Here is a 25,307-nt window from a genome sequence, read left to right as displayed (position 1 = left end):
TTATTATTACGTGACACCTCCAGGGAGTCCAAAGACTCATTGAGGGAGAGTGTGCCAACAGCATTGAACGATTGAACCCCTTCCAACTACTAACCACGCTCAAACTTGCTTAACTTACTGCGAGCCATTAGTAGCAGAGGCGCTACCAATCGACCAACCTTTGCTGGCTCCAACATTATTTCAAAGCCAAATGTTTGTAGAAACTATGAAAGTTTCATAAGTTGACCTGAGAGCCTAAGAGAATACAATCCTTGGTATTCCCGAGTTGCCTTGGCTACTTAAGTAAAGTAGTGCAAGCTAAGGAAACTCTGGGATGTGGAGGATTGTATTCTAGTAAGCTCTCAGATCAATTTAAGAAACTTTCATAGTTTCTACAAACATTTGGCTTTAAAATAATGTTGGATCTAATATCCACTTTGCCGATGTAATTATAAACTGTTTATTTCTGGAATTTTCCATTTAATATTTTTGGACTGGGGTTGACCACGGATAGCTGAAACCATTGTTAGCGAACCCACAGATGGGGGGGGGGGGGATGGAACTATGGTATACTAAAAGTTATGAAACATTACCACCTCATTCAAATTTGAATAGATCAGGTGAATTATACTTATTCCTATTATGGGAAACAGTATTACTTAACACTGCAAATTAATGTTCATTTTAATTTTGTATCTTTATTATTAGCACTTGATAAGATTTTAGTCATAATTAGAACCATGCTATTCCACTAGATCTCAAACTTTTGTCACTATTTAATTCTGTCATTTATACTTGTGGTACTATTCCATTATTTAAACTGATCACCATATTGAGAATAACCTAGAATCATGAATTATTAATAAAGTACTTATCAATAACCCATTTTAAAATTTCCACTCAAGTTTAATCTCCTATTCAAGCATAACTAATTGTCCAAACTTTAGCCCATCCACAAAGTACTGAAGGTTTCTAACATGTTGTAGAATTAAATACAACTATGCACTTATATATAATTTATAGATTAAAACTTTGTTCAATATGCCTTTACCTTGGTAACTGAAGATAGCTGCCTGAGTAAGAATTAAACCTATAATTAATAACATGCCAATCCATTGTATATGATTTAATACACTGTCGAACAAAAAGTGATGTAGCCTCTTTCTGGGAACATGCAGGAATTGTAGGAATTGTAGTTCTGTATGTCCTGGAGATGGTTGTTTGCTAAAAAATATTTCAAAACAAATATAAGAAACTAAATACTAAATAATAAGAATATAATAATAAAAAAATAAAAAATAAATAACTTTATTCTTACACTCAAATACTTGAGAATAACCTAGAATCTGGAAATGTAAAAAATTAAATAAAACATTCTATTCAAAACTGAACAATTTTCTTGTATAAACATTGTCTAGAACATACATACAAAATACAGCCAACAAGCCAATCTGAAAAATCATTTATCCCCATAATTCAATCAGAAAGGGGGAAAAGGCATTAAAAAATAGTCATAAAATTAAGCATTATTATAGAGATAAATAAAAATATAAATCTCTTCATGGCTAGGAAAAGCTGCATTTCAAATGTTAAGCTGTTCTTTAAATTAACTAAAAATGCCAAGATACTATATTCTTGAAAGTTTATTATTGAAAGTTTATTTTTCACTTGGTTAGAGTATAATAAAATTAGTTTAATCCTTTATCCAAGTGTGAGCAAACAAAGTTTGCGCCTGAAAGGATCTTCAGGACTGGTGTAAGGTGGTACAACACCAGGACAACTCGTTGCAAAGGTGGAGCAAGATACCAACACTCCTATCTTAGTATCTCCTATAATGCGAAACACATCTCCTTGCGGATATGTCTAATGTTATGCATTAAGGGAAGGGCCACTACCCAGACTAGTTTCGACCTTTATTGAGATCTCTTCACTGGGAGACAGGCCCAAGTGGAGATACCAGGCAGAAGCATTAGCAGGTCATCTCTACCTACAGGAGTTGCCAAATGGTGTGCCACCCTTTTTTAATAAATTACTCTGGATTTAAACTAATTTTATTATACTATATTCTTGTTTAATGCTTCATCCAAGAGTAAGCAAATGAAGCAAATATTATATATATATATATATATATATATATATATATATATATATATATATATATATATATATATTGCTAATGACTTAACATTGGATATTAGATTAGTGCATGGATTGGAGACTGGATATCTGATAGGTATCACAAGTTGTGTATGGGGGAGCAATATCCAGGAAAAGGAAAGTCACAAGTGATGTGCCTCAGGGGTCTGTTTTAGGGCCACTACTGTTTAACTTGTATATTAATGATATTGGCAAAGATTTGGATGGAGATATTCAGTTGTTTGCAGATGATGCAAAGTTGGGACAAACCATTAAGAGTAGGCAAGATGTTGTGGCCTTACAAGAAGACTTAAATAAATTGAGTGATTGGCCACGGGAATGGGGATGCGAGTTCAATGTTGCAAAATGTAAGGTTTTAAAATTTGGGAAACAAAGATGGGATATAGAATTTATGCTTGGTAAGAATATATTGGTGGAAATGGAGGAAATAAGAGATCTTGGGTTGATAGTGGATAAGGATCTGAAATTTAGGGGACACATTGCCAAAAAATTGTGAAGACAACACAAAGACTTCTGTGAATTGCCAGCCATGTTGGCCGAGTGGTTAGCATATCCACTCTCCAACCAAAAGGCCGTAGGTTCGAATCCCACCATGGGCATGGATGTTTGTGAAAATAGTAGTGGGTGGCAGTAGATGGCATTGGTGTAATTGCAGCTCATTGTAGTTGGTGGATTGAGTGGTGGAGACAGAGCTGTAGAGTAGGTGCCCTCCCTCGATGAGTCCTTGGACTCCCGGAGGTGTCAAGTAATAATAATAGAATGATGCGGAGGACACTGACTTGTAGAAGTAGGGAGATTCTTGTTCCATTGTATAAGGTTTTGATTAGGCCACACATGAATTACTGTGCCAAGATTTGGTCACCTGGTTTTCAAAAGGACGAAGAGATGTTGGAAAGGGTCCAGAGGCGACTGACTAAGGTAGTTTCTGACCTCTGGAATGTCGAATATGAGGAAAGATTGAGAAGATGCAATTTGCAGAGTCTGGTGGATAGGTGGAAGAGAGGTAATATGATAAAGACCTACAAGTTAGTAAGGGGTTGTTATAGGATCAATGTTGGAGAGGTTCTACAGAAAATAGTGGGAGATCAGGGGAGAACCAGATGTCATCCCTGGAAACTGTATAAAGAGGATGTGAGCAGGGGAGTGAGAAGCAGATTTTTTGCGTGCAGAGTTGTGAATGATTGGAATGCCTTGTCTGAGAGTGTGGTGTCTGCTGAGAATTTCAGTGTGTTTAAAGAGCGGTATGATGAGCTGTGTGTATGATAAAAGCACCTCCTAGATGAGTCTTTGACTCCATGGGGTCTTGGGTAATAATGCAAATAATAATTAATTGCATTAGTATCCAAAAATGCAAAGTGCATTCTGTTGAGTGTGTGTATGATGCTATATATTATGGAATGGGCCACTACCCAGACCAGTTTCAACCTTTATTATTATTATCTGACCTCTATGGAGTCAAAGGGCTCATTGCAGAAGGTCTATGCTCTATCATACCAAAAGATCATCAAACTCTACTTGAGCCCGTTCACAGTTTCCACACTCACCACTTTTCTCTCAGAGGCCTTTGGTGATAGTAAGGATTGAAACAGTGTGCTCGCATGCTGTCTTTCCCCAGGACAAAAAGGAACTATAGCGACTGGAGAAACAATTGTTATGTAGTACATCAGATGGGAGAATGAAAGAAAAAGTGAATGGGAAAAGTATGAAAGTGCAAGAAACTAGAATAAAGGAAAAGGTATTGTATGGAGATTCGATGATAAAAGGTGATGAAAGCACGTTTCCTAGGTGAACTGATCAAGAATGTTAGTGAAGCTGTTAATTTACAGAGAGAAGAAGTATTGGTAAACTGATTGTCGTAATGTACCTTGTATTCCTGTTTCTTTGATTTGCTTATTTCTACGCACTCATGATGGGCTGTTATCTTTAGTGCAAATATCTGTACTTTCACTTCATTAAAGTTAATTACTGTGGTTATCATGTAATTTGTTGTTTATAGTCATACCACAGGTACCTTTTAAAGATTAAACATAAGTTTATATCGCATCACCTCTTTTCTGCCTATCACCTAAACTAATGCAACCCACACACTGTCAAACTGTACTCATAGGCAGCATTCCAAAGACCTGTCACAATCTTCGTCATTCATCTCAAAATTCTCTGCACCACCAGCTAATCTCCCAAAAAACACAGGTGACCAAATTTGTGCACAGTAGTCAAGATGCAGCCATATCTTTATAAAGCGGGATGATAACTTACTTTACTCGTTTGCATGTTTTTCAACATCCAAGTAATCCTTTGAGCTATTTTACCAACTTTTCCAATCTGAATTTCAACTCTGTCCACCATTATAACCAAGTCCCTAACCTCATCAATTTCCTGCGATCCAGTGCATCAATATGATACACTGCATGTAATTTTTACAACCCGAAGTGCATAACCTTACATTTGGCAACATTAAATTGACAATCATTATCCTTTGCCAACAATGCCAAGTTATTTAAATCATCCTACATGATATCTACATCACCTTCATGAACTATTGCTTTCGCCAGTTTTGCATCATCAGCAAACAATTGAATATCTCCCTTGAAGCTTTCCCCATATCATTGATATACAAATTAAATTGTAGTGGTCCTAGTACAGAACCCAGAGGTACTCCACTAGTCACCCCATTCCCCTGGATTCCACTCCACCATATGCTACTCTCTGGTGTCTGTAATCCCCCCCCCATGCTAACAACTTCATATCCATTCCCATTTGCTCCAACTTTTGTAATAGTTTTCCATCTGGTATTCTGTCAAATGCATTTGCAAAGTCCAGAAATAATATGGTGTAGCTATTTCCCTTATCTAATTCTGCTATTGCTCTATTATAAAATGTGAGTCAATTTCTAAGGCAAAACCTACATTTTACAAAGCCATGCTGCATAGAGCATTGTATTCCTATTCACCCACTGCTGAATTTTACTTTTAACTAACTTTTTCAATAATTTAACCACCACCCCTGAGATATTAATTGGTCTATAGTTTGCTACTTTTGTCTTACAACCACTTTTATATATTGGAACTATTTTATTTATCCTCTTTCCACTCCCCTGGAATCTTGCCAGAGCTGAGACTTAGATTGAACAACTTTATTAGAGGCAATACCAATTTTATTGCACACCCACGTAGTACACTGGTTGACATGCCATCCCACATCTGTATTCACACTAATATTTTTCAAGTTACTGAGTACCTCCTCTTCATCTACTTCAATTTTGACATGAATCTCACACATCATTTTTCCCAGACAGACTTAAAATCCTCTTTAACTTCTGTTGGTTGAACTTACTCAATTTATCCTCATAGGAAGCATTCCACACACCACTCACCATCTTTGTCACTCATCTCTGGATCCTCACTGCCACTTCCTCATCTCCAGGTAACCCAGGTTATCAGACCTGAGCACAGTAACAAGCAGATAAAAGGGTGTTGTCATTCCTCTTTTGAAAGCCTTGACACGAGTACATCTGGATTACTGAGCTCAGGTCTGATAACCTGGGTTTCCTGGAGATGAGGAAGTGGCAGTGAGGATCCAGAGATGAGTGACAAAGATGGTGAGTGGTGTGTGGAATGCTTCCTATGAGGATAAATTGAGTAAGTGTTTGTGGTGTTTGAAAGTTAGTAGATACGCAAAAAGAGAGGATATGACAGACATTTAAGTTACTTAAAGGCTTTTATAGGATTGATGGAGGGGAAATGTTTCAGCACTTGCCTCAAGCAGGCAGGTCAAGAGGTCATCCCTGGAAATTGGATGAGTGTGGTCTGCAATGGTGTGAGAACTGGATTTTTCACTTGGAGAGTGGTGAATGAAGGGTATGGGTTGTCAGAATCAGCTGTGAATGCCTCCTCTATTAATGGAATCGAGGTAAGATATGATAGATATTGTGTGGTTAGATCAGGTCTCCCATGATGAGTGTTTGGATTCCTTGGAAATGCACGTGCAATAATAATCATAATCAACAATACCCTACCTCCTGTCCTATTTCCTTCATCCACTCTGAAAATAAAGTATCCTTTACAGTGCATTTCAACATCCCCTTGGACCTGACCCCCCCCCCCCCCGTTACCCTTGTATAATGGCATTACCAATCCATTCGGATTTGAAGCCTCTATGCAATTGCATTCATCATTCCATAATGATTTCTGTACACATGCTCATTTTTCTCAAGGATAGCAGAATCCACAATTTACTGCATATCCCCCCCCCAGTTTACCCTTTTTTCTAGTTTCTCTTCTTTTGCACTCCCAACATGTCACTGAACAACACTCCTTGTAACTCCCAAACTATTGAAATGCAGTCCATCAGGCATATAGAAGTCCTTTTGCCCATCAAATTCCCTCCATACATAAATAAACTGCACATCATTCCTCCTGCACATTCTTCTCATTGACTCATTTGAAAGCATGGTTCTTCTTCTCAATTAAGTCCTGTAATACCATACCAAGGCAGCAGACTCAGTCTTCTTGCTTTTTTGATTCTCAGCAACCCTTTAACATCTTCTCTTGTTCCCATCTTCAATAATTAAGCAACCATATCATTAGCTGTGTCAGTTCTTTACCACATTTCCATAATGTATAGAAAAATTTTATCTAGCCTCACCATCTTATTAATATCAAGAGCACTTAAATATTCTACATACATTTATTTCATTCACTTTCAATTCCTTAATTTAGTGCAATATCTCCTTCTATGAAGGAAACTGGTTTCACTGGATCATGAACAATTCATCATGGGGAAAATTTGCTGAAAACGTTATTTACTAGAAAATTGAAATTATATTCTATTGATACCAATATATAAACAGTAAATGCAGTGCAGGATAAATTTTAAAATATATAGTTTTTTTTTATGTATTTATGCATTATTTGTTAAGATTTTAATTAAATTTTCATAATATTTTTATTCGTAAGAATATATTTATTGATCAGTGAGTTTCCTAATTTCAGTTTTGTTGTAATTATTATTCATTTTAACCTGGTTCAGAAATCCTGCTCAAATTCCATGACCAAACATGAAAACCACTCAAGCAACTTCAGGTCTCCAATAAGCAGTGCTGTGGTCTCACATCAGATGACAAAATTCATCTCTTATCTAAAACAATTACAAACATCTGTGCCCACTGCAAGTTTCGAATCCACAGCTCATTGGAGGGAGAGGATATGCTATCTAGTCAGTTGTTAACAGCATGATATTTCTGATTACAGTTTATTTTTGAATGTTTCACAAGAGAAGTAATTAATTACGTATTTCACTTTGGGAGAATCTCTCTCTCTCTCTCTCTCTCTCTCTCTCTCTCTCATATATATATATATATATATATATATACACACACACACACACACACACATACACACACACACGGAGGCTGTTCAATAAGTTATAAGACTATATTTATACAGAAAACCGATTACCTTTAATCATCATCATTTACACGGTCTTTTTCGAAGTAACTACCATGAGACGTGATGCATTTGTCCCAACATTGCGTCCACTTCTTAAACACATGTGAAAGTCCTTTTTTTGAGAGTTCTTTCAAAACAACCTCTGCAGTTTTTACACATGCTTTGTTGCTTTCGAAATGGCAGCCTCTTAGTGGTTTCTTGAGCTGAGGAAACAGCCAGAAATCGCACGGTGCGAGATCAGGACTGTATGGAGGATGTGGTAGGATATCTATGTTGTTCTTCTGCAAAACGTCCACTAAACAACCAGCAATATGTGGCCTTGCATTATTGTGGTGCAATAAGAAGCCATTCTTCAGCAATGGACGCTTCCTTTTGACATGCTGTACCATTGTCCGTAAAACATCCGCATAGTATGAGCCGTTTACAATATTCCCGGGTTCTACAGCGTGTTGGTAAACAATGCCTTCGTAGTCAAAAAACATTATGGTCATAACTTTACCAGCCGATTTTACAGTTTTTGCTTTCTTGGGGGTAGGCGAAGACGGATGCTTCCATTCACTGCTTTGTTGTTTCATTGTAGGGTCATAATGAAACAACCAAGCTTCATCTGCTGTAATGATGCGTTTTAAGAAGTTGTCACCTTCTTGTTCCAGTCTTTCTTTCCATTCTGTGCACACATCCACTCGATGCTGCATTTGCTCCGGCGTCGAGTTTGGGAATTCATCGGGTGCAAACACGTTTCAGTCCCAAATGTTCAGCCGTGATTGAGTGAACCCTTCCCACAGAATATTTAGGACAAAATGCAGCTGGCGTACTGTAATTCTGCGATCCTCTTTGATGATAATCGCTGCTGTGTTGATCATTGTCTCTGTGATGGATGTTGAAGGTCTTCTCTCACGTTCAAGATCTTCCTTCCTTAAAAGTTTTATGCCAGCGAAAAACACTTGCCCTCGACATTGCTTCATCGTGGAAAGCTTCGCATATCATGTTAAAAGTGTCCGATATTGATTTTTGCAAACGCACACAAAATTTAATTGCATAACGCTGTTCCAAGGATGCTTCCATTTCGACAACTGGTCGCGGCTCGTAGGCGCACCGAAACAAGCTTGTGTTTAGTCACGTGACACTCTGGCACATCAGCCTGTATATGCCATCTATCAACCTCTTTTGTTAATACAGACAGCAACATTTCTTTATTCCACAGAAATTAATATTGTGATGAGTGGTTTCGCGACAGTAAAATTAATCTTATTACTTATTGAACAGCCCTCATATATAAAATTTAAATAAAATATATAAATATTATTATTATTATTTGACACCTCCAGGGAGTTCTAAGACTCATCGAGGGAGGGCACCTACTCTACAACTCTCCATCTCCATCACTCAACCTCATCCACAAACTGTCTTATCTACACCAACGCCATCTACTGTCCACCATCACCACTATTATTTTCACAGACAATCACAAACATCCATGCCCACGGCGGGATTCGAACCCGCAGCCTTTTGCCTGGAGAGTGGATACGCTAACCACTCGGCCAACCAGGCTGAAATTTTAAATATAAAATTTTAAATTTCTTAGTTTTATAAAATACTAGTATTATGAAGAAAATTTAAAGACTAGTATTGCACCTGCAGATGGCAATTTAGCTTATGCTGCTTTACATAATGATGGCAGGTTTATTATCATTTTCTTTAATATAATTACTCAAAACAGTTGGGAGGTTGCAAAATCTGTGGATTTTTCTGTTAAGAAGTGGTATATATAGAACTACAGGTTAGGCAATTATAACAAGCTTCGGAGTGAGCTTGCAGCAATCCCATGACAGAACATATTGCAGGGGAAAGATGTTAGCAGTGCATGGGATAAAATCAGCAGGTATCTGAGGAAAGCAATATCAGATTGTGTCCCCATGGTCAGGAAGTCAAACAAGGCAGGCGTTAGATGGATGAGCAGTAGCATTAAGTTTGATCTGCAAAAAAAGAAAATGTTATGGAGAATTTACAAGGAGAAAGGTGATCAGTACACCCATGAGCAGTACAAGGCTCAAGCTAGGAAGGTTACTAGCATAGTAAAAAAAGCTAAATCGGATTACGAGAAGACCTTAGCCAAAGAGATTAAGGGTAATCCCAAAGAGTTCTTCCACTATGTGGCAAGTAAAAGGAAGAATGACTTCGGAAGGATAACTTTAGTAGGTGCTGATGGTATTGAGGTGACAAAATCAGATGCAATAGTCGAGTTGCTGAGTGATCACTTTTCAAAAGTCTATCACCCAAGTGAGGATATCTCTGTACCTGTAGCAATAACTAATGTGAGAATTGAAGCTAAGAAATCAGAGGTATTTAATATATTGCTAGGCTTAGATGGAATATCAGCTCGGGTGTTGCATGAATGTGCAAATGAATTGTCAACCCCTCTTACTTGGATATTTAATTTAAGTTTGAACTCTGGTATGGTCCCTAGGGAGTGGAAGTTAGGCAAAGTGGTTCCTTTGCATAAGGGTGGCTCTAAAACTGCGGTAGTTAATTACAGACCAATCACCATCTCAGGAGTAGTGGTAAAAGTATTGGAAAAGTTGGTTAAAGACAAAATTCAAGAATGGGTGGATCAGGATATGATACTCTATAGAGGCCAACATGGTTTTGTTAAAGGTATATCCTGCCTTAGCAATCTATTAACTTTTCATAATAGAATGACATCTGATTTGGACAAAGGAACTGGCTAAATGTAGTACTTCTGGATTTTGCTAAGGCTTTTGACAGGATACCCCATGGAACACTGTTATGGAAATTGGAGCAGATGGGAATGGATACTAAATTGGTGATATGGATAGGAGAATGGCTCAGGGAGAGATACCAGGTGGTGCATGGAGGAGCCGAGTCCAGGATGAGGCAGGTGACCAGTGGTGTGCCTCAGGGCTCTGTGCTTGGGCCATTGTTGTTTAATTTGTATATAAATGATATAGGAAATGGCTTACAGGGAGATATTCAGTTGTTTGCTGATGATGCAAAGTTGGGTAGCGCAATAAAAAATCAAGCTGATGTTGAAAGTTTGCAGGATGATTTAAATAAGCAGGTAGAATGGGCAAAAGATAATGGATATCAGTTCAACGTGGAAAAGTGGAAAGTCATGCATTTGGGATTAAAAGATTACCAGCTGTGTACTACATTGATGGAACAGTACTCCAAGAGATTGATGAGGCTAGGGACTTAGGAGTGTTGGTAGATAGGGAGATGAAGTTCAGAGGACACATTGCTAAGGTATCCAAGATTGCACATAGGATTACTTGGTTGTTGAGGAACACACTGACATCCAGAGATAAAGAGGTTATTATTCCTCTTTATAAAGCGTTGATACTTCCACATTTGGATTACTGTGCTCAGGTCTAGTCACCTGGATTCTTTGGAGATGAGGAGGCTGTGGAGAGGGTTCAGAGAAGAGTGACCAAGTTGGTGAGTGATGTAAAAAATGTTCCCTAGATTGATAGATTGAGAGCTACACCACCTGGTATAGGTGGAGAAGAGGGGATATGATAGAAACATTTAAATTACTGAAAGGTTTTTATATAATTGATGCAGGGGAAATGTTTCAGCTGTGTGATAGTGATGGAAGAACAAGAAGTCATCCCTGGAAATTAAAGAAGAGTGTGGTTAACAAGGATGTCAGAACAAGTTTTTTTGCCTGGAGGGTGGTGAATGAGTGGAATTCATTGCCTGACTTAGTTGTGACTCTTCATCTGTAAATGAATTCAAGAAGAGATATGACAGATATTGTTTTGCTAGTTTGAAGAACAAGATGAACAGGGATGACTTCTTGTTCTTCTAGTTAGAAGAACAAGAAGTCATCCCTGGAAATTAAAGAAGAGTGTGGTTAACAAGGATGTCAGAACAAGTTTTTTTGCCTGGAGGGTGGTGAATGAGTGGAATTCATTGCCTGACTTAGTTGTGACTCTTCATCTGTAAATGAATTCAAGAAGAGATATGACAGATATTGTTTTGCTAGTTTGGGTCTCCCGCGATGAGTCTACTGACTCCACGGAGATACCCGTAATAATAATAATAATAAAAGTGAACCTATAATCTTAAACTAGCTCTGTAAATGATAGAAACATACAACATGTCTTTTGTATGCAGAAAAAGTGGAGTCATTTTCAAAATACACGTGTATTCAATAACTTAAACATCTTATGAATTAGTTCAGATAAAAAAAATGTATCACACCGATGGATGTCTAAATGCGCAGAACAGAAAAATAGTGAACGGTTAGAAGAATAAATATTCTCAAATATTGTGCCCTTTGTCCATAACTATTCTGAAATATTTTATTCTCCCTAATAACTATTCTAACTATTAAATAGATAACTATAAATATTAGTTGGGTGTTCTCCCTAAATATTCTTAAATATGGTGCTCTTTCTCCCTTACAATCCAATCCCACTGTAAAAATTAATATTCTATCTACAGAGCCTGTAGTAAGAAAGAATATTAATAAATTTATACGGAATAAAAATTTTCAGAAAGCTAAATATAATTGCAATATTAAATAATATATAAAATATTTCTAAAATTTTTTAAATTTTTTAAAAGAAATATTTTTTAAATATGATAAATATTTTTTTTCACATATATCTGCGAAGAATTTTCATGTGATTAATTTTCCCCACGATTAATTTTTCCGCAATGAATTGTCCAGACATAGGTTTCACTAGATCATTCTCCATGTAGCAAAAGTCATTCTTCCATGATTATTCTTTCAACATTTCAAAATAAACTTTAAATATGTGAATAAATGTGAAATGAATGAATAAATTTTGTAAAATAACTGATGAGAACTTTTGAGAATGAATCATAAACTTCCTTTTCTGATTCTGTATTCAAGGAAATGAAGCTTCCCTTATTTTCTCTGATGCAGCATCACAGGATGTCACAACTTTACAAAAAAAAAAAAAAGAGCACTTTTAAATGCATTTCATCATAATGAAGCATGGGCACCTACTGGAACTACTCTGTCTGTTCATCCAATTTGGTATAATTACCAAATTTCATCAATCTTTATAAAATTCAATGTTTCGCTAAAATTTAAGGATATATTGACATTTTGGTATATATTGAAAAGCATATCATATACATAAAACTCCATTTGTAAGCTAGTTGACAAAGTGGTATTCATATCTGTTCTTGAATCAACACGTGAGTACAAATTCCACCATAGGCATGGAGGTTTGTGAATCCCTTAGGTTGGAGATGAATTCTGTTACCTAGTGTAAGACCACCATCCTGTTTATCAGAAATTCAAGTGTCTTGAAAAAGTACCATGTTTGGTCTCTAGAACAAGGTTTCTGGATTATTTAACCCTTAGCATAGGTATTAATGTATTAGAGGTTACAGCCTTAAATGGATGGAATTCCTATAAAAAAAATTAATTAGGCTGTCTCAGATGAAGATACAGTTTCTTTCCACTGAGAAACTCCAGGCTTGTTTTCCTCATTCAAACAAACTGGGAAGGGCAGGTATACTAAAGTAAAGATGCTAAGAAATCATATTCTTGTTTAATCCTTTCTCCTAGTGTAATAAAAAAAAGGTTTCTGCATGAAGTATCTTCAGGACTAAGCTACTTGCATACAGAGACTAGCGACTCCACATAATTGCCTTAATATTCCATAATGTGAAACATACTTCCTTTCAGGTGTGCATAATGCTATGCATTATTGGAAGGGCCACTATCCAGACTGGTTTTGAAATTTGCTGAGGTCTCATCAGGGAACCAAACTTAGAAGAGATACCAAGGCTGAAGTAACACAGAAGTTAGATACCAATTAATGTGGTCACTAGCCTCTATATATAAGTAGCCTAGTCATGAAGATACTTTGTCTGCAAACTTTGTTTGCTTACACTTGGATAATGCTAACCACTCGGCCAGCCAGGCTGGCTGGCCGAGTAATTAGTGTATCTGCTCTCCAGCCCAAAGACTGCGGGTTCAAATCCCGCCGTGGGCATGGATGTTTGTGATTATCTTTGGAAATACTAGTGGTGGTAGTCGGTGGTAGATGGCATTGGTGTGGTTGCGGTTAGTTGGTGGATTAAAGGAGTTGTAGAGTAGGTGCCCTCCTTCGATGAGTCTTTGGACCCCCTGGAGGTGTCTAATAATAATAATAATAATAAATAATTAAGAGAATATAATTTCTTATCTTTAATTTAAGATATGAAGGGTGCAGGGGAAAAACAACTTTAGTCCACGATATTGACTTCCGAAAAAAACGTAATTAAATTTTCCTTGTTGTCAAAATGCAAGTAAACATTAACAAAATAAAAAAATAATAGATATGGTACATTCATGTATAAGCATAATTAATTTAAATAGTACTTAAAAATTAAAAACACAAATGGCAAATAATGCCCTGAAGGCCAAATTGGACTGAAGTTGTTTTTCCCCTGTACCCTTCATATAACCAAGTGAAAAAACTTCCAACAGTGAGAAAAGATATACTGTTGGTAGATATACAATAAGATGTCCACAAACTAAGGAAAGTCCTAAAAAATGACTCTATAAAAGTATAAAAGACTATATCTGTATATAAAGTATAAAACTGTATAAAAGACTCTTCATCATTGGATATTGGTTTTAGTAAAGGTATCGGTTACATCATTGTGATGCAACAAATACCTTTACTAAACTTATGATTATTCAGAGACCTGTGTGGGGTTAAGACTCATTGGAGAAGAACCAAGTTAGACAACACAAAGTTTATCATGCAGTGGTGTAGTTAGAGCTTTTGCCGCCCGGGGCGATCCCTGAGTTTGTCGCCCCTCTCAATACACATCAAAAATACTAAAAAAAGTCAAAATGACATAGAAGGAAATAAATTAAAATGCAATGTTTATTTCTGAAGTAAAATTTTAATTTCAACATTCTAAAATGTTATCTTTCTTGCTTTTCTGTTAGCAAAATCATCGATGACATTGGCGAAGTCTATTTCATAGTAATGTAGGTAATTCTTAATCAATTTTATTTAGAAAAACTCCTCTCACAACTAGCAACACTTATAGCAATTGTGAGGAAAATTCGCAGCAGTATTACAATATTTGGAAATGAGTTCTCAAGACTGTATTTTAGAATTAACTGTAAAAGTTCAAAAAGATTCAAAGTGCCGCCCGGGGCGGACCACCCCCTCCGCCCCCCTCTAACTACACCACTGTTATCATGCCACTCCTTAAACCCACTCATCATCTGCACATTTCTACTTTTACACCGAGTTAGCTTTGCATTAGGATCTCCCCCATTTACATATTCAGCATGATAACAAAGTACCATGTGATATCAACGTCACATGTGACTACTGTAAATGGGTACACTTATCCTCTGCATGTAATCAGTAAATGTAAAACAGTAAAGGTAATAGGGAAACATGCCGATGTAAGCCAATTTTACCATGGGCAGATAGTTGGGGCTCAGAAGGCAGGTGCCATTATTTCGGAAATAGTCACACTTGTTGGTTATTCCCATACTTGATACAGTAGTATCAAGTATCAACTCTAGGTCCATTGGTGTACCATGACTGGATTAACCATGAACAGCAATCCAGCAGAAAGGCTCACATTGGTCAGCCATGCATGGGCGATCCTAGAGGTAAGCATCAGGTGTCATGAATGGTATCTGGGCAACGATGTGCAACAGCCACACAGGCCATCCACTAGTACAACAGCAGGACAGTTCGACCGATTTCCACATGCACCATGTACTATACCTTGCTTTGCCTGGGGTTCCACAGCAGAAGGGAGACCAACAAGAGTACCCATGATAATGGCCAGGCATTGCAAATAATGCCTAGCATTGATCAAAGAATGTCACCCAGTGTAAGACCACCATCCTGCAATCGACTGACAGATGGAAGAAGGCTGTCTAAGTGATGAGTCCTAGTCCTGTTTCCTGCTGAACCATGCTGATGGTCAGGTTCACATCTGGCATAAACAGCATGAAGCCCCTAGTTGCACAGTTGGGGTTCAACCAGTCAGTGGAGGTGGTGTCATGGTCTGGGGAGCTTTTTCCTGTCACACTCTAGGTGTGCCATTGGTTATCATATCTGCAGATCTACCCATAGTGCCATCTTTCAACAGAACAAAGCACCTTGTCATAAGGCTTGTACACCTACTGAGTGGTTGGAGGAACACTACAACGAATTTGCCACATTGCCTTGCCCCCCCCCAAACTCCCCTGACTGTAACCCAACTGAACATGTGTGGGATATGCTAGAAGAGGGTGTGAGAAAGAACTGCTGATCCTCCTCCACAGAATGATCATGAACTGATGGAGTTGCTGCAGTGGACATGGATCGAGTTATGCAAGGAGGATGTTTGACACCTTGTGGAATCTGTTCCTAGGTATCGGTGAGCCGTGGTTGCACAGAGAAGTGGACCAAGCATTATTAGGTGGGTGTTCCCAGTGCAAAGCTAATTCAGTGTAGATTACATCGCCAATACAAGTTACCTTACAACATTGGTTGTTATAAAAGAAACAGGGGGCGCTAGTGGGCCAAGTACTGCAGACGTGTTTTGAAGAGCTCCTGATTCAGATAAGTTTTTACTAGGAATAATTAAGTATATATGCGTAATTGTTTGAGTAAGAGTGGCTGTAAACGTTGTACGCTACCGGTATTATTAGTGTGGGTTTTTTTTCCTTGTCTAAACTAAATTACGAAATCGTTATTATTAGACCTAGTAACCGGCAGAGAGAAAAAAAAAAAAAAATGGCGGCAGCATTGTCATTCCATGATTTGAATGTAGATTTCAGTCGTTTCGTTAAGTGTGAGGTCTGTTATATGTATTCCTTCGATTACATAAATGATTTGTGGATGTTTAGTGCGGATGGAAGAAGGGTGTGTGCGAAGTGTGACCTGAACGAAGAACTAATGAATGCGAATATGAAATTAATGACAGAAAGTGCTAGTACTGATTGTGTCGCGATTGCACGTTTGAAAGAAATGGATGGTGAGCAAGAGAAGCGAAAAAATGTTAAAAAATCAGGAAAAAAGAAAAAGAGCGATTTGACAACCGTAACGGATGTTAAAAGGGACGAAAGTGAGGTGAAAAGAAACGAAATTGAGAGAACGAATGAAAGTAGAACTTGCATAATGCAGAAATCGCAAGTAAAAAAAATCGAAAGAATAAATGATGGCGAAAGTTCGATGCATGTTGGACCGAAAGTACTGAAACAAAGAAAGATGAATGACAGTAAAAGTGAGAAGAATGATAGCGAAAGTTGGACGCATGTTAGTCCGAAAGTACGGAAACAAAGAAGGATGAATGAGAGGGAATGTGAGAAGAGGGGGTCGAGAGTTAGAAAGTTAGAAAGATTTAATGATAGAGAGAATGTGTCGCGAGGTTCGGAAAGTGAATTAGATTGGATGAGGCAAGAAATGAAATGGATGCGGAATGAAATTAAGAGAATTCAGGTCAAAACTATTAAAATAAATCATGATGGCATGAAAGAGTTAACAAAAGATGAGCGAGTGGCGTTGTATGGCGACTCCATTATTAAAGGTGTGCTAGAGGATAAAATGCACAAGGTATGTTTTCCAGGCGGTAAAATAAGTAGAGTGATTGAGGCATTGGATATGAGGCGGGAGCGAGCAAAAGAGTTAATTGTATTAATTGGTACAAATGATTTGAGAGAGAACAAAGAGCATGTCAAAATGAATGTCAAGAGACTGCTTGGAAAGATAAAAGAGAATAGTGTGACAGGAAGGGTGGTCAGTGTGTTGCCTAGGTATGATTGTGGTGAAATGAGGTGGAGAGCAAGGATTATGAATGGTATTCTGGCTGAAATGTGTGAGGAGATGGGTGTACAGTTTGTTAATGTGTGGAATGAGTTTGAGGGACGAAGTGAGCTGTATGGGAGCGATGGACTGCATTTGAGTGGTTATGGTGTGAGTCGCTTGGAGAGACTGCTGCTGGAAGGTAGAGAAGTGAATAGAGAAAATGAATCAGATCGAGAGGGGAGTGATGTGGAAGAGCAGGAGAGTAAGACAGGAGAGATTGAAGAAGTGGAAATGAATGGAGAGGTGAGTGGTATGAGTATAGAAAATGAGAGAATGGGTGTGCAAGAGGAGCAGGGAAACGGGGAGGCCCAGGGTGGACAGGGATACACAGCGTGAGAAAGGTGGATGCTCCAAGAGGAGGTGAGAGCATGTGTAGGCAGGAAAGTAATGGGATGACCAGGGATCAAGAGGAAACAGATGTTGTTGCAAAGGGTTCTAAAATGAAGAAGCAGAGAGAGAAATGGCCCCAGTCCAGCATGGAGAGAGCACATCGAGTGAATGGTATCAGTGGAACTAGCTGTAGATCCAGAAATGAGTTGTTGTGTTTGTATACCAATGCTAGAAGCATAAGAAACAAGGCGGATGAAATAGTTGCACTAATTGTGTCTGTGTACCCAGAGATTGTTGGAATAAGTGAGACATGGTTAGATGAGGACGACATCCTGACAGGAATAGAGATGGAAAGGTATGATGTGTTTCGTGAGGATAGAAGGGATAAAAAGGGAGGGGGAGTGCTATTGATGATAGAGAAAGAGTTATGTCCATACAAGGTAGAGATGCAAGAGGGAAATAGGGCCAGTGGTTTTGAGGCAGTATGGTGTGAGATAGAGGTGAATAGAATCAAATACTTGGTGGGATGTTGTTATAGACCTGGTAATGTGGATGGTGGTGATAGTGAAATGTATAGTCAAATAAGCCAAGCAAATAAGAAAAGGGTGATCATTATGGGTGATTTTAATTATGGCAATATAGACTGGATTGAAGAGATAGCGACTGGAAGTAAAGAAAATGAGTTTCTTGAGTTTTTGAGGGATAACTACCTCAGGCAGTATGTAACAGAGGGCACACGAGGATTAAGGGTCTTGGATTTGGTCATCTCATCGGAGGATGTAATTATAAATGAGGTGTCAAATCATCCACCAATTGGTGAAAGTGACCATGAGGTGATTACCTGGGTGGTTGCCAGCAGTGCAAGGACCCCTGTGAAAAAAGGGTATATGTGGAACTACAAGGGGGGTGATTATGAAGAGCTCAGGAGACAGCTTGCAGATGTAGCATGGAATGAGGAGTTAGCTGGAAAAGAGATCAATGCAGCTTGGGGGATTTTCAAAAACTATTTAGTAGATGCAATGTCTAAATGTATACCACGGGTGAGAAGGTTAAATAAGGTAGGTGTGAGATGGATGAATAAAGAGATTAAGCATGCAATACAGAAAAAAAAGGCATTGTGGAGACAGCATAAGAGAAGTGGAAGTAACCAATTTCATGAGGTCTACAAAGACCAGGCAAGGAGGGTGACTTGGTTGGTGAGAGTAGCTAAAGAGAGGTATGAACAGCAGTTAGCTAATGAAGCCAAAAAGAATCCTAGGGAGTTCTTTCGATATGTAGCCAGCAAAAGAAAGAATGATTATGGAAGGATGACATTGATTGGAGGAAATGGTATAAAGACAGCTGTTGCAGAATGTGTTGTGGAGATACTTAATGAGCAATTCATAAAGATCTTTCAATCTTGTGAATGTGACTTCATGGAGAGATTAAGAGCAGTTGATGATGGGGAGGAGAGACTGACTGTAAGTGAGCAAGAGGTGTTTGGGGAGTTGAGTAAACTAGATGTAAATAAGGCTGTGGGACTTGATAATATATCACTACGTATTCTGAAGGAGTGTGCCAGAGAGTTGACACCTGCCTTGACATATTTTTTTAATACGAGTCTTGCACTTGGTCAAGTTCCTAAAGAGTGGAAGGAGGGCAAGATTGTGCCACTTCATAAAGGAGGTGATCGAACTCAAGCATCAAACTATAGGCCTATCTGTGTGTCAGGTGTTGTGATTAAGTTGTTGGAGAAGCTTGTGAGAACTAGGATCCAGAGTTGGGTTGACAACAATGGTATAATCTTTGATGGACAGCATGGAATTGCTAAAGGGAGGTCATGTTTTAGTAATCTACTTACTTATTACAATAAAGTGACTGCTTCCTTGGACAGAGGAGAAGGATACACAGTAATATACTTGGATTTCGCAAAGGCTTTTGATAGAGTACCTCATGATAAGTTGACAGTCAAACTAGAGCAGATGGGGTTGGATATTAGATTAGTGCATTGGATTGGAGACTGGCTATCTGATAGGTATCAACAAGTTGTGTATGGGGGTGCAATATCCAGGAAAAGGAAAGTCACTAGTGGAGTGCCTCAGGGGTCTGTTTTAGGGCCATTACTATTTAACTTATATATTAATGATATTGGTGAAGATTTGGATGGAGATATTCAGTTGTTTGCAGATGATGCAAAGTTGGGACGAACCATAAAGAGTAGTGAAGATGTTGTGGCCTTGCAAGAAGACTTGAATAAATTGAGTGATTGGGCAAGCAAATGGGGATGTGAGTTCAATGTTGCAAAATGTAAAGTTTTAAAATTTGGAAAACAAAGATGGGATGCAGAATTTATGCTTGGTGAGAATATATTGTTGGAAGTAGAGGAAATAAGAGATCTGGGGGTGATAGTGGATAAGGATCTAAAATTTAGGGGACACATCGCCAAAATTGTGAAGACAACACAAAGACTTCTGGGAATGATGCAGAGGACACTGACATGTAGAAGTAGGGAGATACTTGTTCCAATGTATAAGGCTTTGATTAGGCCACACTTGGACTATTGTGCCCAGATTTGGTCACCTGGTTTTCAGAAGGATGAAGAGATGTTGGAAAGGGTCCAAAGGCGACTGACTAAAGTAGTTTCTGACCTCTGGAATGTTGAGTATGAGGAAAGATTGAAAAGATGTAATTTGCAGAGTCTCGTGGAGAGAAGGAAGAGGGGAGATATGATAGAGACCTACAAGTTGGTAAGGGGTTGTTATAGGATCAATGGTAGAGAAGTTCTACAGAGAATAGTGGGAGATCAGGGGAGAACCAGAGGTCATCCCTGGAAACTGTATAACGAGGGTGTGAGTAAGGGAGTGAGAGGCAGGTTTTTTTCGTGCAGAGTTGTGAGTGATTGGAATGCCTTGCCTGAGAGCGTGGTGTCTGCAAGTAGTTTGAATGTGTTTAAGACACGGTATGATGAGATGTGTGTGTAAGATAAAAGGACCTCCTAGATGAGTCTTTGACTCCATGAGGTCTTGTTTAATAATAATAATAATAATAACAATATTCAATTAATTAATGTATTATAAGTTGAACAAAACCTTATATGCAAGATTATCATACAAACTTTGCTGTTAAGGAAACTAAAATGGCTTCAAGGAAGCCTTTACTTTTGTCAAGGGAAGATACAAAAGGTCATTCTACATACAATGCAAGCACAGCTAGTGGAATGAAAGTTTCCACTGTCATGTCAATTATGAGCCATACTTGAAAGTAAAAATGTTGTATGCTCATTTTCTGTTCCTTGCATTCATGTTCCACAAAATAAGACTTCAAATGGGAAGAAGAATCTAAGTCGGTTCAGATACCAAGTATTTTACATGATGAGAGGCCACATGTTTTACACAAAGCACCTGATCTTATGGAAAAGTATGGTAAGTGCTTCTCCCCTCCCATTAACAGTCCTGACATAAGCATTCCAGACTTTGATCTCTTCCATAAGTTGCAAGAACCACTTCGTGAGAAAAAGTTTACTAACTCTGATGAGGTTTCTGTTGAAATGATTTCACTTAGAAAGCACATCAAAAAAAAAAAAAAAAAAAAGTTTGCTAACCGAAATAAGAGTTAAATGACAGGTGGCAATTATAAAACCAAATAGAGATAACACATGCAAATGTTTGATTTAACAAAAGTACAGTATGCTGAACTTTTGAAATTATCATTGTATTTATGATAAAAAAATTTAAAACTCAAAATGGAAAAGTATCCATGGAGTATAATTAAATTAGCATTATCATTATACATCGATAATGGGAAAAATTTAAATGGGAGATATGCAGTTGTTTGAGATTATCAATTAAAAATCTCAAAAAAGAAGAAGAAGAAAATAGAAACTGGAATCAAATGCACCAACAGAAAATACAGAATGTATTTTCATGTTTTACAAATAAAGTAAAAAAGGAATAAATTATATATTTAAGTTATTATATTTTTAGAATTATATCAGCACATCCAAAGTTCTGAGACAAACATTCATAGTATATGACATAAAAAATAAATAAAAATAAAAAAACTATACTTACAGATATATCATCCAGTGGAAAGAGCAACATCTCCTTCTGCGGGTCATTCTGAAACACAGCTTTATTTTTGAGAATGAACGTTTCATACTCCAGTGGATCTACAAGGTGAGGCTTGACCTAGAAAGAAATAAGGAAAATCTTGTTGACCATCACTAAAAAACATTCATGTGTTCTTCAGCATCCAAGTAATATAATTACCTTACCTATTTTAACCACCTCTGCAAAATATCCTCTAAACTTCAATTCCCTAACCACAATTTGAAATCCAGTTCCATCAATGATAGCTATCAAGATGGATCGATACCATTAGTCAAGAGAGCAACATCATATTGCAATGTCCAAACTCAAAAAGTAAGGTTTCGTGCAGGCAGGATTGGAGAAAAAAAATCCAGGAGGTGAGGACTTGATTTGGGCTGTAGGAACCATAGAAAGAAATACTTTGTTGTATCCATGTTGTATGCAGCTTGTGATCTCTTCAGCCCAAAGCGCATGACCTTACACTTAACACACCAAACTGACAGCCATTATTCTTTGCCCATACTGACAGTCTATTATCATTATTCAGGCCTGCATGGAGTCAAAAGACTCATTGCAGGAGGTTCCTCCTAGGAAACACAAAGTCTATCATACCACTCCTTAAACTCATTGACTGTCACTCTCACCACTCTATCAGACAATGCATTCCACGATTCAACCACCATCCATGCAAAGAAACCACTCCTCAATATCTTGCTCACAACTTCCTTTCATAACTTCCAGGGATGGCCCCGTGTCATCACTCCTTCCTGCTGTTCAACCAAGCAAAAGAACTCCCCAGTGTCAACCCTGTAACCACCTCTCAACAGTTTAAAAGTCTCAATCATATCACCTCTCCTTCTTCTATCTACCAAACTCTGCAGTCCACATTCCCTCAACCAATCCTCATAATTAACATTGTACAGTCCTGAAACCATCTTTGTCATGCGTCTTTGTATCCTTTCCACAGTTAATTTATCCCCTTCAAATGCTGGGGACCAAATCTGAGAACAATAGTCTAAGTGTGGTCTGATCAGGGTCTCATACAACGGAATGAAAACTCTTATCTCTACAGGTCAGTGTCCTTCTCAGTATTGCAGCAATCCTCTGGGTTACCTTCACCACCTTTGCAATATGTCCCCTGAATTTCAGATTTCTATCAATCATCAACTCCAGATCTCCTGTCTCCCCTACCTCCTCCAGTACAATTCCTCCAATAGAGTATGAAGTTTACCCCAATTCATTTGTTCATCTGTCTAGCTTATTCAAATCTTCTTTCAGGGCTACCACATCTGCACTATTACTAATAACCCTTTCCAGCTTCACGTCATCTGCAAACAACTGAATATCCTCTTGCAATCCACTGACAATGTCATTGATATAAAGATTAAACAATATTGGTCCCAGTACTGAGCCCTGTGGAATCCCACTTGTAACCCTCTGCCTCCTTGAAAATGCTCCACCATACACAACTCTCTGATACCTATCGGACAGCCAATCCTGAATCCAGTTGACCAACCTGACATCCAAACCCATGTGCTGCAACTTAAATATCAGCTTAACATGTGGCACCCTGTCAAATGACTTCGCTAAGTCCAAGAAAATGGCAGTATATGCCTTTTCCTCATCTACTGCTCTTGTAACTTTATTATAAAAGGCTAGTATATTTACTAAAACAAGAGCACCCCTTAACAAATCCATGTTGACTCTAATAGATAATTTTACCCTCATCTGCCCAATGCTGTATACGGCCCTCACTAATTTCTCCAAGATCTTAACAACTACTGATTACACACAAACTCGCCTATAATTAGACACTTCCATTCTGCTACTGCCCTTATGCAATGGCACTATCTTACCTTCATTCCATTCCCTGGCATTTTTCCTGTAGCCAGACTTTCATTGAAAAACCAGGTCAAAGGAGCCATCAGTTCTTTAGCACATTCTCTCAAAACTCGTGGTGAAACACCATCCAGTCCCACAGCTTTACTGAGATCCAGAATACTCAGTGTTTGTAACACACTCTCCTCCTGCACCTCTAAACCTCGAACCTGCCCTATCCTTCTAGTATTAAAATTTACTCCTACAGGATGAAATACTCTAATCAAGTATTCATTGAACAATTCCATTATGTCCTGTGCATCAGTCACTCTATTCCCATTTTTATCCCACAATTTCATTCTTCCACAATCATGTCTCCAACTAATTGCCACATTGCTAAAAAATTCAATAGGATTTTCTTTGGATCTTAGGGTTAATCTCTTCTCATATTCCAATTTTGCCTTCCTTACCATACTAGTTACTCTCTTGGCCTGTGTCTTATATTCTTCATGCATCTGCTCTTCACCTGTCTCCTTATATCTCTTCCATAGCCTCTTTTTCACATGCAGTTCCTGTTTAATATTGTTTGTCATCCGCTTTACCCCAAACTGTGTCCTCTTCTTCACTTGAAAAATACAGCTTACTATTACTGCTAACAAATATTCCTCACAATTTCCAAAGCACGTGATATCCCGGCCTTCCAATTCCTCACTCCATGAAACTTCCCCAAGTTGATATTTAAGACTATTATAATCACTTGTCTTATAATTCCACATATGTTCCCGTCTCTTTGATACTCCTCCATGTCTATTCATCCTCCAAGTCAAAACCATGTGGTCATGCTCTCCAGCTGGTGGGAGAGATGTCATCTCGGTTATTATCAACTCTTCTGATGCCATGACCAAATCCAAAACTCCTGAACTTGTTCCCTCTATTAACATGTTGCCTAAGACAATCATCCCTCAAGAATTCTAGAAATTCCATTCCATTATTGCTACGTGCATCTTCCTCTCCCCAATTTATACTGCTGTAGTTAAAATCTCCCATAACAATCATTCTTCTTGCACTTACCAAGCTTAATGGTCTAAACATGCTTAATGGTTCCCACCCTCTGTGCTCCTTGGTTTGTAGCAACACCCCACTAAATATCCTGTCTTGCCTACCTCTACCTTACACTATATGCTTTCAAAATCATTAATGTCACTGCCTTCCAAAGCCTCCACTCTTAGAGGACATAAGTCGTCACTTATCATAAGCAGTACTCCACCACCATGCTTTCCCTTCCTATCCTGCCAAAAAATATTGAAAGTTTATTTTTCACTTGGTTAGAGTATAATAAATTTAGTTTAATCCTTTATCCAAGTGTGAGCAAACAAAGTTTGCTCACACAGTATCTCCCATAATCCAGAGTAATTTATTAAAAAAGGGTGGCACACCATTTGGCAACTCCTATAAGTAGAGATGACCTGCTAATGCTTCTGCCTGGTATCTCCACTTGGGCCTGGCTCCCACTGAAGAGACCTCAATAAAGGTCGAAACTAGTCTGGGTTGTGGCCCTTCCCTTAATGCATAACATTAGACATATCTGCAAGGAGATGTGTTTTGTATTATGGGAGATACTGAGAAAGGAGTGTTGGTATCTTGCTCCACCTTTGCAAGGAGTGCCCTGGTGTTGTACCACCTTACCCCAG

At 38.2% G+C, this 25,307-nt stretch overlaps 1 protein-coding gene across 1 annotated transcript in view; it reads right to left on the bottom strand.

Annotated features, from left to right (window-relative positions):
• Window positions 1-25,307, bottom strand: part of Ziz (dedicator of cytokinesis protein Ziz) — an 826,359-nt gene that overhangs the window by 698,730 nt on the left and 102,322 nt on the right. Inside the window, exons 2-3 of the mRNA XM_090414187.1 lie at window positions 21,781-21,897; window positions 1,031-1,203 (exon numbers count right to left, since the gene is read on the bottom strand). Coding sequence (XP_090270313.1) covers window positions 1,031-1,203; window positions 21,781-21,897 — 290 coding nt within the window. The remainder of the gene's footprint in view (window positions 1-1,030; window positions 1,204-21,780; window positions 21,898-25,307) is intronic.

The sequence above is a fragment of the Typopeltis vanoorti genome, chromosome 24 (genome assembly GCF_054136105.1).
Source record: "Typopeltis vanoorti isolate ZY-2024b chromosome 24, IOZ_Tvanoo_1.0, whole genome shotgun sequence".
NCBI lineage: Eukaryota > Metazoa > Arthropoda > Arachnida > Uropygi > Thelyphonidae > Typopeltis > Typopeltis vanoorti.
This window is presented reverse-complemented; position numbering and strand designations above follow the sequence as displayed.